Source organism: Manis pentadactyla, chromosome 2 (genome assembly GCF_030020395.1).
Source record: "Manis pentadactyla isolate mManPen7 chromosome 2, mManPen7.hap1, whole genome shotgun sequence".
Classification (NCBI taxonomy): Eukaryota; Metazoa; Chordata; class Mammalia; order Pholidota; family Manidae; genus Manis; species Manis pentadactyla.
In genome coordinates, this window is record NC_080020.1 from 85,297,847 (window position 1) to 85,313,612 (window position 15,766).

The window sequence follows — 15,766 nt, forward strand, 5'->3', positions numbered from 1 at the left end:
CCAGACCTCTTCTTCCCACCCCCGCCCCTTCTCTCCCCTGAATCCTGCCATGAAAGATTTCACTACTAAGCACGCAGCACCTCTAACAGGGGAAGGGCAAAGGACAGAAAAAGAGATGAAGTGTAGAGTGATCAGATCTGTGCACCCAACCCTTGGGTAGATAACAGGGCTAAGATCCTGTGTTCTAAAGTGATTTTTAGAGTCCTCTCTGTTCTTCTGGTTCTGTCCCTGCTCCACACTCCACTGCTTTTGTAATAAAATATGCTATAGAATTTTTATGTTCTATAAAAATTAGAAACACAAAAGTGAGTCGGGTCATACTGCACATGGCCACTTGTTTCCAAGAACCACACTAGGTCTGACACAAAGTATGTTTAATGGAGTTTGCCCGCCGCCTTGTGGTAAATGTGCATAGCTGCAGCTGGTGGTTTAGGATATTTTGCCATTTGGGTTACAAATTTTTTTAATTCCTTTAGAAATGCTTTTTAAAAAATCTATTAGCCTTACCTTATTAAGGAAGTTAATCACAACATTTCCATTATTCTCTCTTAAAAGTTTGATTTCAAGTGATCCTTCCTACAAGTTAATTCATTTTCTCAAAATGCCTTATTAAAAAATTTCCAGATAGGTTCATCCAAAGAGGAACCTGGGCACCTAATCTAACGTATGTGTGACTGAATCATGGCAAGAAAAAAGACCGTAGAGATGGGAGCCACTGCAGATTTCCATTCAAGAGAAAACTGTTACTAGCCAGCCTGCCTGGTCTCCCTCCTTCCCCCTAATAAGATAAAAGCTGTTGGAAGCTGTAGACTTAAAAGTGAGTCTAGACTGAAAAGGAGGCAAAGCAGAAACGTTTTAAGAAATGTTAGAAAGCTCCAGTCAGAATAAGTGCAGTAAAACATTGCATTCCTGTTTTCATTTTGGCCTGTGACATTTATAAAAGAAAACACTGAGCGGGAGACATCTTTTCTATGGATTTTTAAGTCTTTGAACTTGGTTTCTCAGTCATAATATGTAATATATAAATATATATTGCATGAAATATGTAATATATAAGATGCTAAATACATAAAGATCCGACGTAAGCCATTTATCCACATTAGCGCACATTGGTATCTGGTAATGTGCCTAATTCTATTTTAAATTAAGCTGAAACTCTTGAGCCCCAGACGATTCTGGAAAGACCGACTAGCCACCTCCCAGAATCATATTCTTATTTCCTATTTCTGGGTTTCATTTGAAGTTAACGGGAAGTTAAGTTGAATTTTTTAAAGAGAGTGCTTAATTTTAAAACATGCATTTAATTTTTTAGAGAGTATTATAATCTATATGTATCCCTCATCAAAATAGAAGAGGTGTTTGGAACCACTTTACCCCAACCAAAAATTGGTCTGGTTGATTAAAAGTGTACCACAAAAATGTAGGTGGCAACGTGGGCGGTGACAACAGAAAAATCTGCGAGGAAGGTAAAAAGAAAGTTAAAGAATCAAAAATATTCCGTCAAAATTATTTCTGCCACTTTAGCGCCACCTGGTGGCCTAACAGCCCCAACTGATGTCCGGAAACACCTCTGGGCCCAGAGTTGCTCAATGTAGTGCGTGAAAAGCTAGAGGCTTGCAGTGCAGAAAGTGAAAGCGAGACTGGAAGAAAGAGCACAGACACGGGTAAACATTCGAGTTGTAAATCTTTTTAATAACTGTCCAATCGTTTCTTTGTTTACACCTACATGATATAGGAAGAGCAAGGACATTTAAACGTATAAGTTAGAAAGCTTAAATATGAATATAGAAATTGAGAACAAATCAGGAAAACACTTTCATACCACTCACTGCCATGGGCTTACCAGGACCTGAGATTATTTTATTACACAAAGTAATTGGTGCCATTGACTAACAAATCAGTTCACAATACCTTCTCCCCTGCATCAGAGACCGCCAAGTCGGTTCCCACACCCTGGGTCCCGGGATCCACATCCCAACAGCCTCTTCCTCCTGTCCCTTCTGTGACTAGTGCTGGAAGCACACCATTGAGATAGAAACAAAAAGGACATCATCAAATAGAAGCCAGTGGGCTGGCTGGGTTCTTTTGTACACAGGTTTGACACATATTTTGAAATAAGAAATATCACAAAATCACATGGATCGAAGACTCTCATATGAGGTGCAAAAACAGTGCAAAGTGCAGAGTCCCTGCCCTCAGGGAGCTTACACACTAACAGATACCAAACTGACAAATGCCATCAGTTGTCACCCATGTTTTTATTTCTCTTTTTTTGGAAAGGTGTTCGTGTGATGGTAAATTCTACATCTCACTTTCACATAACAGAACAAAGCTGCCTGGGGAGGGTGAAATTGAAAACAGGCTGTGCAGAACAAAAGCAAGGGCTGGCAGACCCACACAGAGAGGCAGGTCTGCGAAAGACTCCTCTGTGGCTAGTACAAGAGCTGTAGACCATAAACAAGGCTTAGAAGGAAGGAGTCCAACAAAAGGAGGGAAATGTCTGTGAAGATGGCTAATACTACATGAGCTCACAGTCATATACACTGAGAACCTGTCCCTATCTCCAAATAACTCTTTTTAAACAATTTCCATGTGTGATTTTTTCTCACAATACTTGCTTATGCTCTAGATTCACAAATACTGTAAACACTGTGTATTTAACCTATAAAAACACAGAAATATTTTTACTCGAAAAATATTTTTAACTACCAAATACAGATTTCATTCTAGCCATTAAATCTCTGTTGGCAGGTTTTTATTTCTTTACCCATGTGAATTCAGTGAAAACTTATACTATGCTCACCTTACACTGATTAAAACTAGATTTCCCAAAGTCCCTTCACACACAGAATTTCATTGGAACCAGGTTCAATCAGAACCCTGGTAAAAAAGACACTCACTTTGTGACACTGTTAATAAATTTTTTTTCCCCCACTGCCATCTTGAAGCTTTATTTCTGATGAAGGAAATACTTTTTTCTTCTGTTTAAATGAGAGTCCTCTAAGATTCCAAAAGCACATTCTGTTACAAAGAAGTTTTTGTTAAGCAAAACTGCTTCAAATTAGATCAGCTAAAAATTAAGTCCATTTTGTCCAAGCCAGTCAACACTTTGTCACTTAGAGTAAAGGGACATTTTATAGAGATTTTTCTGCCACCCAAAAAATAGTTCCATTATTGGGTATTATTCTTGATTCTTAGAGAGATGCCAAAGCCATTACAAGGAATTAGTCCTTCTCTCTCTTCCCCCTCGTAGAAGTGAGGACCATCATCAGATGGGGAAAGAAGCTGATGGTAAGCCAAAGGAAGGCAAAATTATAGAATGCAGGTCAGGTATTTCTTCCTGTATACAATTTCTAAGCATACAAAGGGCTTCCAAAATTTTATAAGGAGTAGATTATACTCAACCACCTGTTTAGGTATACTGGAGACTAAAAATAGAAGGCCTTTCTTGGTCTGCAATCTCAGACTGACATGAGCCTGACTTAAGAAGACCCAGTCCTCAAAGTCAAACACAGAAACGACCCATTCAGTTACAGACCCTCACTAAGGAACCAAATTTTGCCCTCATCAATTTTATAAAGAGAATCAAACTCTTGCAGCACCATATTTCAATCCAGCCCAGAATTGAATAGATCTTGGGGTAGAGGATCCTGCCAACCTATCCCTACTCTGCATGAATCCTAGTATCAGGCCACTGTCGGCAGCCTCTCAGTGATTCTGGCAGGTGCCCTGCATGACTCTCCAAGTCAAGGGAGAGGTGGATACAGACAAGAACCTTGACAGCCTGGTTGGAAGGAAGGGAAGGTACATCCCATGTGCTCTGAGCAGCTGCAGGAGCAGAGCTGAGCAAAGCCTCTCCAGCTGTCTCTGGGGTGAGGCTGGGAGCAGCAGATCCCCACATGTATTTTTAGATGGAACCTCCTCAATGGCATAATGAGGTTCTTCTTTTAAAAGGAAATCACCCAGGGCAGTACAACTCCCCTGATGAATCTGGGCTGTGTCAAAATGAGAAACATATGTGCACATTCTGAAAATAGAAACCCAGGATTAGATAAAGTAGAATTAGAGAAGGGAAAATAATTACTGGTGCTGGTTAAAAAAAAGAATGTATATATTTTAAAACTGTACTGCTTCCATATATCTTAATTAACCAAAATATACTGTTATAAAGAAATTCTGAGACACTTTAATCCTCCAATCTCTAGCTATAAAAGATATTTTATCTTGTGCATATAAGGCCTGATGCAAGTAGGTTTTTACCACCCGAATATGATGGAAAATAATGCTCCTTACATTCTTATCTCAGAAACCTTTAGGGAATATGCGACTTATAACTATACATACAACAGTGTAATTAAGTTCTGAGAAATTACCTAAATCTATTTTCCACATTGTTTCTCTGTATTTAAAATATATTGAAATAATGTTTTAATAAATTAATTCTGACCTGAACTAAAGTGTATGATGACCTAGGTCAAGAATGTTTTGACATTTCTGCCATTAACCACACCATCAAACCGTGCGTGTGCCAGATTCTAGTTTCCTGAGTTATTTTCTCAGTTGATGCATATGAGATTAAGTTAAAGGACTTGTTCTCAAATGAACTGCAGGGAGCCTTTTCCAAAAAAAACAAAAAATGTTTAAAAGTTCTTACAAAACTGTATTCCAAACAATATTCAATAACGTCACATAAAAAATGGGGAAAGATATCATTTGGGGCAGGTACAAAGCTTGCCTAGGTAATAGAGCAGTATAACCCACCAGCTATTCTTAAAGGCCTTGTCCTAGGAACAGTGTCACTACTATATGTAAAATAGGCTACCATATTTATTCTCATTTTTTTTTCTAAATAAAAAAAATATATTAAGTCCCCTCCAATACATTGCCTTCATTTTATACGACCACTATATGCTTCAGAGACTATGTTCAGGCTCATTGCAAAGGCCTGCATTCTCACTTACAAGCTGTAGGAGATCCTGATGGGTCATGAGAACTGAGCACATCTGTCAAGGCAGACTCTCCACACGCTTCCTCAGATGACTGGCTTGCATCGCCTATCTGTGAGGCCTTCACTGCAACCTGCAGGCTCTCAGCTAAGGAGGAGGAGGAGAACAAAAGTAAATTACAAATATCTCTATATACATATATATAGTTTAATCTAGATCAGGAGTTGGCAAATTGTATCTGGCCTGTGTCTGTTTAAATATGGCTCAGGAACTAAAAACAGTTTTTATATTTTTTAAATATAAATATACATTTTTTTAAACATTTACATTTAAATGTTAAAATACACAAACATGCACAGGCGCACAAGAAAGAATGTGTTCAGAGACTCTCTGTGGCTTGCAAAGCCTAATATATTTGCTTTCTGGCTCTTTACAGAAAATGTTTGCCAACCTGCAATCTAATTCAATACTTTCAACATCATTTTATGATAGAAAGTTAATTCAATTAAAAAAACAAACTCCCTGTATAAAAGTATCTCAGATGAAACTTTCAATAAACTAGTGTGCTGAAAAATTTCCTATAATTCAATTAATTTAAATATGATATCAAGCATTAGGATTTTAAAACTTGCTATTCAGAAGTATTACTTGCTTTTCAAAAGAGTATTGCCTCAAATGTGCCTTAAAAAAAGACACCCAGTACTGACCCTAGACCTACTGGATCAGATGCTCCAGGGGAGAAAACAGGGGATTTGCATTTTAAACAAGCACCAAAGGCTACTCTTAGGATCTAGTAAGATGGAAAACACCCCACACTAAGAAATCTTGTGAAATTTTTATTTACAATAAATGCTTTTCAAGTAGCATGATTTTGAGGCCCTTACAAGTATTTCTAAACACTCTGTCTAGATTCTGGGAAAAAAAGATGGCAGCATAGGAAGGCAAGGCAAAAAAAACCTCCTCCCAAAATCACATAGGACATGAAAATACAACAAATACAGATAGGCCTGAAATCACCCTGAAGACTGCAGAACTGACCACCTACATTGGGGAAAGAAGAAAAAACCCTACAGGAAAGGGTAAAGTGACAAAGCCATGATCTGGTGGGACACAAGCCCTCCCCCAACCCCAACCCACAGGTGGGAGGAAGAGGAACACAGTAGGGAAGAAGTACAAGCCCAGGACTGCTGAACACCTGGCCCTGGAGATCTGCTCCTGGAACATGAGCCCACATTGCATGGTGCCCTGGTGATTGGTGGGGCTGGACAACAGAGATGGTCAGAACACTTGAAGAGGCTGGGATCCCAGCCACCTGTGGAGAACTGGCAAGCTCTACTGGCCTCCCCTGAGGAAGAAAGCAGAGCGGGCAGTTTGAAAGACTTCCCAGCAATGAGAGGGGCACCAGAAGGGCAAGAAGTGCACAGTACTCTCTGTTTAGGAGAAAGGTCAGGTGGACAATACTTCCCCAGCCTGCCTGTAGCCCAACAGTTTAGGAGCCCTCAGGAGCTTCAGATGCTCCATCCCCCTCACTGGCAAAACAGCACAGAGACTCCTCAAAGTGACATGCAGCCTGCTGGATAGCAGTTAAATCAAACTTTATTCCCAGTTAGGCAGGGGGTGAAACCCCAGCCTGCTCAGCCCTACTTTGGGCTAGCCAGGGAGCTGCACGAAAGAGCCAGCCCCAGGAGCTCTTTCATCCTGGCAGGTGCTGGTCCTGTTTGACAGTGCCCCCCTCACCCCACCCAATCACAGCAGGTGGGGTGGGGCAGCCCCAGCCATGCAGCCAGTCTGTGTAAGCAGCCCAGTCCCAGGATCTCTTTCCTCCTAGCAGGCACCGGTCCCTATCGCCTGCACCCCCACCACTGTGGCAGGCCATTGGGAAGGCAGCCCCACCCACTGGCAGCTCCACACAGTGTTCTCCCCTCTCCCATTATCACCTGATGGTCCACAGAGTCCACGTGAAATCAGAACATCATGAGCAAGGCAGACAATTGCCATACTGACTGAACTACAACAGCTGGGGCTCCTGCACAGGAAATTGAGTTTTTGGGCACTAGAGGGCACCTCCTACACAAACATATTATCCCATAAAAAAACACTTAAAAAAAAAAATAAAGAGACAGAGGAATTTGGTCCAAACAAAAATTCAAGAAAAAAACACAAGAAAGAGAGCTTAGTGAAACTGAAATCACAAATCTCCTTGATAAAGACTTCAAGATAAAAATAAACATGCTCATGGAGCTATAGAAAAATAGTCAAGGTATTAGGGAGGACTTCAAGAAAGGGATAGAAACTTTGAAAAATACAGTATCTGAAATGAAATACCCAATGGAGGGATTTAAAAGTAGGTTAGATGAGGTAGAGGAGATGGTGAGTGAAATAGAAATTAGAGAACAGGAAAACAAAGAAGCTGAGGTACAGAGAGAAAAAAGCATTTCTAGGAATGATAGAATATTCAGAGAACTGTGCAACCAATCCAAACAGAACAATATTCACATTTTGATTCTTTCAAAGAGGTACCAGAAGAAGAAGAGAGAGAAAAAGGGGTGGAAAGTCTCTTTGAGGAAATAATTGCTGAAAACTTCCCCACTCTAGGGAAGGAAATAGTCTCTTCAGTCATGGAAGTGCAGAGATCTCCCAAAAAAAGGGACCCAAGAAAGACATCACCAATAAATAGAATTAAAATGGCAAAGATCAAGGACAAGGACAGCATTAAAAGCAGCCAGAGAGAGAAAAAAGATCACATACAAAGGAAAGCCCATTAGGCTATCAGCAGACTTCTCAGCAAAAAACTTACAGGCCAGAAGGAAGTGGCATGTTATAGTTAATGCAATGAAACAGAAGGGCCTCCAACCAAGAATACTCTATCTGGAAAGATTTTCATTTAAATTTGAAGGAGGGATTAAACAATTTCCAGGAAAGCAAAAGTTGAGGCAATTTACCTCCCTCAAACCGTCTCTACAGCATATGTTAAAGGGACTGCTATAGATGGAAGTGCTCCTAAGGCTAAATAGCTGTACCAGAGAAAATAAACCCACAGTAAAGGAAGCAGACCAATTAATTACTAACCAAATGCAAAATTAAATCAACTACCCACAAAGTCAGTCAAGAGATACACAAAGAGTACAAAAGAGCACACTGAATACATAAAGAGTGGAGTGGCGGAGGAAGAAAAAGAAGGGAGGAAAAAAAAGAACCTTTGGACTGGGTTTGAAGTAGTGTAATAAGTGAGTTAAGTTGGACTGTTAGATAGTAAAGAAGCTGCCCTTAAACCTTTGATAACCACAAATATAAAGCCTTCAATGGCAGTAAAAACATATCTATTGATAATCACCCTAAATGTAAATGGACTGAATGTACCAATTAAAAGACATACAGTTACAGAATGGGTGAAAAAACAATACCCATCTGTATGCTGCCTACAAGAGACTCATTTCAAACCCAAAGACATACACAGACTAAAAGTGAAGGGATGGAAAAGATATTCCATGCAACTAATAGGGAGAAAAAAGCAGGAGTTGCAGTACTTGTTTCAGACAAAATAGATTGCAAAACAAAGAAAATAAAAAGAGACAAAGAAGGACATTACATAATAATAAAGGGGTCAGTCCAACAAGAGAATATAACCATAAATATCTATGCACCCAATATAGGAGCACCTGAATATGTGAAACAAATACTAAAAAAATTAAAGGGGGAAATAGAATGCAATGCATTCATTTTAGGATACATCCAACACACCACTCACTCCAATGGAGAGAACAATCAGACAGAAAACAAGGAGACAGAGGCACTGAACAAAACATTACAACAGATGGACCTAACAGACATCTACAGAACACTCTACCCAAAAGCAGTAGGATAAACATTCTTCTCAAGTGCACATGGAACATTTTCCAGAATAGATCACTTACTAGGCCACAAAAAGAGCCTCGGTAAATTCAGAGAGACTGAAATTGTGCCAACCAGCTTCTCAGACCACAAAGGTATGAAACTAGAAACAATTTATGCAAAGAAAACAAAAAAGCCCACAAACATATGGAGACTTAACAACATACTCCTAAATAATCAATGGATCAGTGACCAAATTAAAACAGAGACCAAGCAATATATGTAAACAAATGAAAACAACAACTCAACACACCAAAATCTCTGGGATGCAGCAAAGGCAGTTCTAAGAAGAAAGTATATTGCAATACAAGCTTACATCAAGAAAGAAGAACAATCCTAAATGAACAGTCTAAATTCACAATTAGTGAAACTAGAAAAAGAACAACAAATGAAACCCAAAGTTAGTAGAAGGAGGGACATAATAAAGATCAAAGCAGAAATAAATGAAATTGGGAAGAATAAGACAATTGAAAGAATCAATGAAACAGGAGCTGGTTCTTTGAGAAAATTAACAAAATAGATAAACCCCTAGTCATACCTATCAAGGAAAAAAAACAGAATCAGAAATGAGAAAGGAAAATCACTACAGACACCACAGAAATACAAAGAATTATTAGAGAATACTATGAAAAATGATATGCTAACAAACTGGAAAACCTAGAAGAAATCGACAACATTCTAGAAAAACACAACCTTCCAACTGAACCAGGAAGAAACAGAAAATATAAACAGACCAATTACCAGCAATGAAATTAATTGGTAACCAAAAAACTACCTAAGAACAAAACCCATGGACCAGATGGCTTCACCATCTATTTTTATTAAACGTTTAGAGAAGACCTAATACCCATCCTCCTTAAAGTTTCCCAAAAAGTAGAAGAGGAGGGAATACTTCCAAACTCATTCTGAGGCCAGCAGCACTGATACACTAAAACCAGCCAAAAACACCACAAAAAAAGATAATTACAGACCAATATCCCTGATGAACATAGATGCAAAAATCCTCAACAAAATATTAGCAAACCAAATTTAAAAATACATCAAAAATATCACCTTTCATGATCAAGTGGGATTTACTCCAGAGATGCAATGATAGTACAATATTTGAAAATCCATCAACATGGTACACCATATCAACAAAAAGGACAAAAATCACATGATCATCTCAAAAGAAGCTGAAAAAGCATTTGACAAAATTCAACATCCATTCATGATAAAAACTCTCAACAAAATGGGGATAGAGGGCAAGCACCTCAACATAATAAAGGCCATATATGACAAACCCACAGCCAATATCATACTTAACAGCAAGAGCCTAAAAGCTTTTCCTTTAAGATTGGGAACAATACAAGGATGCCCACTCTTCCCACTTTTATTCAACATATTATTCGAGGTCCTAGCAGTGACAATCAGACAACACAAAGAAATAAGAGGCATCCTTATTTGGTAAGGAAGAAGTTAAACTATTATAAGTTTGCAGATGACATGATATTGTACCTAAAAGACCCTAAAGAATCCACCCCAAAACTACTAGAACTAATAACTGCATTCAGCAAAGTTGCAGGATACAAAATTAATACATAGAAATCTGTTGTATTCCTATATATTATGATCAACTAGCAGAAAGAGAAATCAAGAAAACAATTCCATTTACAATTGCATCAAAAAGAAAAAATACCTAGGTATAAACTTAACCAAGGTGAAAGACCTCTACCCTGAAAACTACAAGACACTCAGGAGAGAAATTAAAGAAGACACCAATAAATGGAATTACACCCCATGCTCATGGATAGGAAAAATTAATATTGTCAAAATGGCCATCCTGACTAAAGCAATCCACAGATTCAATGCAATCCCTATCAAAATACCAAAAGCATTCTTCAATGAACTAGAGCAAATAGTTCTAAAATTCATATGGAACCACCAAAGACCCCAAATAGCCAAAGCAATCCTGAGAAGGAAGAATAAAGCTGGGAGGATATGCTCTCTGACTTCAAGCTCTACTACAAAACCACAGTAATCAAGACAATTTGGTGCTGGCACAAGAACAGACCCACAAGTCAATGGAACAGAATAGAGAGCCCAGATATAAGCCTACACATATATAGCCAATTAATACATGATAATGGAGCCATGGATATACCATGGGGAAATGACAGCCTCTTCAACAATTGGTGTTGGCAAAACTGGACATCTACATGTGAGAGAATGAAGCTGGATTATTGTCTAACTCCATACACAAAAATAAACTCAAAATGGATCAAAGACCTGAATGTAAGACATTAAACCATAAACCTCTTAGAAGAAAACAGGCAAAAATCTCTTGAACATAAACATGAGCAACTTTATCCTGAACACATCTTCTCAGGCAAGGGAAACAAGAGCAAAAATGAACAAATGGGACTATATCAAACTAAAAAGCTCTGTACAGCAAAGGACACTATCAGAACAAAAAGGCATCCTACAGTATGGGAGAATCTATTCATAAACGACATATCTGATAAGAAGTTAACATCCAAAATATATAAAGAACTCACATGCCTCAACACCCAAAAAGCAAATAAACCTGATTATAAAATGGGTGGAGGATCTAAATAGGCACTTCTAAGAAGAAATTCAGATGGCCAACAGGCACATGGAAAGATGCTCCACATGGCTAATCATCAGAGAAATGCAAACTAAAACCACAATGAGATAACACCTCACACCAGTTAGGATGGTCAGTATCCAAAAGACAAGGAACAACAAATGCTGGCGAGGATGCAGAGAAAGGGGAACCCTCCTACACTGTTGGTGGAAATGTAAATTAGTTCAACCATTGCAGAAAGCAATATGGAAGTTCCTCAAAAAAACTAAAAATAGAAATACCATTTGACCCAGGAATTCCACTTCTAGGAATTTACCCAAAGAAAACAACATCCCTGATTCAGAAAGACATATGTCCCCCTATGTTTATTGTAGTGCTATTTACAATAGCCAAGATATGGAAGCAATGTAAGTATCCATCAATATATGAATGGATAAAGATGTGGTATATATACACAACAGAGTATTATTCAGCCATAAAAAGAAAACAAACCCTACCATTTGCAACAACGTAAGTAGAGCTAGAGGGTATTATGCTCAGTGAAACAGACCAGGAGGAGAAAGACAAGTATCACATGATTTCACTCATTTGTGGAATATAAAAACAAAGCAAAAATGAAGGAACAAAATAGCAGCAGACCCACAGACCCCAAGAAGGGTCTAACAGTTACCAAAGGGAAGGGGATGAGGAAGGAGGGAGAAGGGGATTAAGGGACATTATGATTAGCACACAAAATATAGGTAGGTCACCAGGAATCACAGAGAAGACAAGTAATGACTCTGTGGCATCTTACTACACTGACAGACAGTGACCACAATAGTAGGGAGTGAGGACTTAATAATATGGGTGAATGTTGAAACCACAATGTTGTTCTTGTGAAATCTTCATAAGATTGTATAGCAATGACACTTGAATAAAATATATATATATAATAAGTGTCTAAAAGAAAAAAGAAAAGAATTCCTTCTAGATCTTATTCTGGCTATTGATGCTCAATGACAGGGTGGACTACCCAAGAGTACCTCAGAACCCAGGGCTTCCCAGCACCTCCATCACATGTAGGCCAGAGGAATTAAAGCAGGTGGCCTTCAAACTGGGCAATAGTGACACAGTCCTGGTGGGGGAGGAAGGGAAAGCCACCGGTAACACTGAGAGTGCGAGATGTACTTGGTAAAGATGTTGCCAAACCATTTCAGGTGCAGGGCTTTGTACTCACTTTCTCTCTACCCAGGAATGGTCTCCCCAGGGTCTCCAAACAGCTGGCTTCTTCTCTTCCTTCAAATCTCATCTCAAAGAATAATGTCAGTGAGGTCTTCCCTGACCTCTCTAAAGCATAGTCTTCACCTCATCCCAGTCCCATTCTTAGTTTCTTATGACTTTCTGAAATTATCCCATTTCCTTGGGTACTGCTTGTCTTCTCCCACTAAGTTTATACGAAGGATTACCGTTTCCTTAGCACCAACAATAGTGTACCTGGTAGATGCTCAATGAACATTTGATGAATGAATGATTCCATCAGCATCAGTGGACCCCACACTTCAGACAACCTCTATGCCTTTCTTAAGACCTTAGTTTCCTCAACTGTGAAATAACGATGATAGCTTCCATGACTTCTAAATTCTCCAGAGCTAATGTTCTGAGATTCAAAGCCAGAACTCAAACTTTTTCTGCAAAGGACCTGATAGTAAATATTTTAGGCTTTGTTGGCCATATGGTCTCTGTTGTAACTATTCATCTTTGCCACTGTAGCAAGAATGCAGCCACAGATAAAATGTAAACAAGTGGGTGTGGCTGTGTTGCAATAAAACTATATTTACAAAAACAGGCAGTAAGACCCATTTAAGTCATGGGCTGTAACTTACCAACTCTTGTTTGGAACAACTGCATTTCTTGCCACTCTCTCAGGTGGTGGCTGCTTTATCTCCCAAACCCTATGTCCCTACTGTCACTTTCATTTCCTCCTGCTTTTCCCTTGAAGCTTGTGCCATCAGATTACACTACTCACTACCCCTCTTTGTTGCCATCTATGGACTCCTTGAACAACTTAGCACCCGGTGCAAGTCCTCTCCCTTCCCCCAAAGCTGTTCCTGCCAAAACTCTCAGTAATTTCAGTTCTGTGAACATAGTCTTTCCAATACCCTGGCCTCTTGTCTCCTTGACTTTCTCACTTCCTGTGGTCTTGTCTTCACCCCTCCACTAGCAGCTCACGTGGTTATACCCCAGACTTTGTTATTAGCAATATCTGCACTTTGCTGCTTATAACGTATTCTCCACACAGCAGCCAGGTGGTTCCTTTTAAAACACAAATCAAAATTCTACAATGCTTCCCATCTTACTAAGAATGAAATTCAAACTCCTTATCTGGATCTGAGTCTGTAACCTGAGTCCTAGGAAACTGACTCATCTTCTGTCGCTCTGCAGCCCTCACTCTGCTCTACATGCACCACCCTCCTTGCTATTTCTCCAACAAGCTTGGCACTCACCTGCCTCAGGACCTTTGTACCTTCTGTTCCCTATGTCTGGAACATTCTTCCCACAGATATCTACTTGGCTTTCTTACTTCCTTCCTGTCATATCACCATATCAAGGGGCCTTTCCTGGTCATCCTACCTAAAACAGAACATCCCCAACTCCATCACTCTCTATCCCCCTTACCCTGTTTTATTTGACTTCATAGTACTTGACAAAACCTGACCTATTTTGCTCCTTTTGTTGTTTCTGGAACATAAATGCAGAATCAGAACTATGTCTTACTCTGCTGTATCCTCAGCACTAAGACCACATTGCATTCTAATACAGAGGTATTCAATAAACATTTTCTGAATTTTTAAAACCAAATCCTTGTGGAAGCAACTTACCCTCTTTCAGCGCTGCTGCCAATAATGAGGCTGCCTGGGGAGGTTCTCCTGGGTCAGGCTTAATGAGCAGGTGGGGCTCTAGGTGGACATCCTCAAACCCACTCAGTTCTCCAAGTTCAGCATAGATATGCAGCTTCTCCTCCAAATATGCACAAATTTGTTGGTCTTGGTTACTGAGTATTTCTATGAAATAGTGATTACCATAGAAGGTTATTACATGAATGCAATAACTAAAATGGAATCCAAGCGATAAGATACAGCTGATGCTCATTAGCAAGCAGTATGGTCTAACAGATCAAGTACAAGAGGTTGGGGAGGATACACCCATATTCCATACCTAACCAGCCCACTGGGGGAATGGAGCCTTAACAACTCTGACCTCCCATGTCTTTTCTATAAATTTATAGTACATATAATGGGTATTCATTTCCTTTCCCATCCCAATTCCAGAAAAACTTGCAAAGCAATTCTTTGCTCAGGTTGTTTTCTATTAAGACTAAACATGAAGCTCAGCAATGAAAATTGAAGCGGCTCTGTCCCTGATGAGCAATGCCCCAGCAGGGAAAACAAGGCAAAGGCCTCAAACTACTCAGGCTTCAGCTAGTCTTGGCCAAAACCAAACAGGCTGCTTTACGTTTTCCTCTCTAAATATCCAATTTCTTTGACCATCTTTGCATGCATCATTTTCCTCTGATTTCAATATGTCCCAGGATTCTTATAGTTTAAAGGGACCTTAACCAGCATCTTTCTAGATCTGATTAATCTCGGAATCTCAGTCAGCCTCAGATTCCCACAGGGAGAGTCTAAAATCCTGCCATCTAACCCACCTCCCACACATTCTGGTGAACTGGTTAAGGGTGCATCAGAAACTTAAAATCTCCCAAAGTGATTCTGATGTCCAGCCAGAGATGAAACTCCCTGGGCTGATTTCTTTAATTCATGGACTTGGAAACCAAGGACCAGAGCTACTGGGCTCCTTGCCCAGAGTCGTAGAGCTGTGACCTGACCGCTGGGACTGACATGAAACCACTGGACACCAGCTACAAGGCCAATCGGCACCACAGTGCCCACAGTTATTATTTCATATAATTTATGTGCAGAGGGGTTTTTGGGGGAAAAAAACCTTAATGTGTTTTAATTACTGAGAAAGGAGGGAGGCAGACACATTATTTGAACACTTCCAGTGCCAGTAGTTTATTTTTTTCAGAGCAATCAGGGTGGGTCTCAGGTATGCAGAATTAATCCCTGGGCTGTAACCTCCCATTCATGGAGCACAGGCTTCTCCAGCATCCCAGGGGAGCACCATGACCAGGCACTCAGAGGTGTCTGCACTGTACCTTGACATTGCTGAATTTTGGCCACTCTTGCTTCAGCTTTCCGCCTCTCTTCATCAGACTCACTTGTCCTTCCCCCTTCTTCTTCTGGGCAACTTTAAAAGACAACAGTCAAGAGAGACAACTGAAACAAATATCCTAGTCTCTTTA

The 15,766-nt window shown here is 39.7% G+C and overlaps 1 protein-coding gene across 4 annotated transcripts in view; it reads right to left on the reverse strand.

Moving 5' to 3' along the window:
- Positions 1–15,766, reverse strand: part of ARHGEF28 (Rho guanine nucleotide exchange factor 28) — a 309,233-nt gene that overhangs the window by 34,155 nt on the left and 259,312 nt on the right. For all 4 annotated transcript variants that reach the window (XM_036886062.2, XM_036886063.2, XM_057494358.1 and 1 more), the window contains 4 exons: positions 15,620–15,711; positions 14,283–14,465; positions 4,962–5,093; positions 1,912–2,012 (listed from right to left, as the gene is read on the reverse strand). In XM_036886062.2, the coding sequence (XP_036741957.2) occupies positions 1,912–2,012; positions 4,962–5,093; positions 14,283–14,465; positions 15,620–15,711 (508 nt within the window). The remainder of the gene's footprint in view (positions 1–1,911; positions 2,013–4,961; positions 5,094–14,282; positions 14,466–15,619; positions 15,712–15,766) is intronic.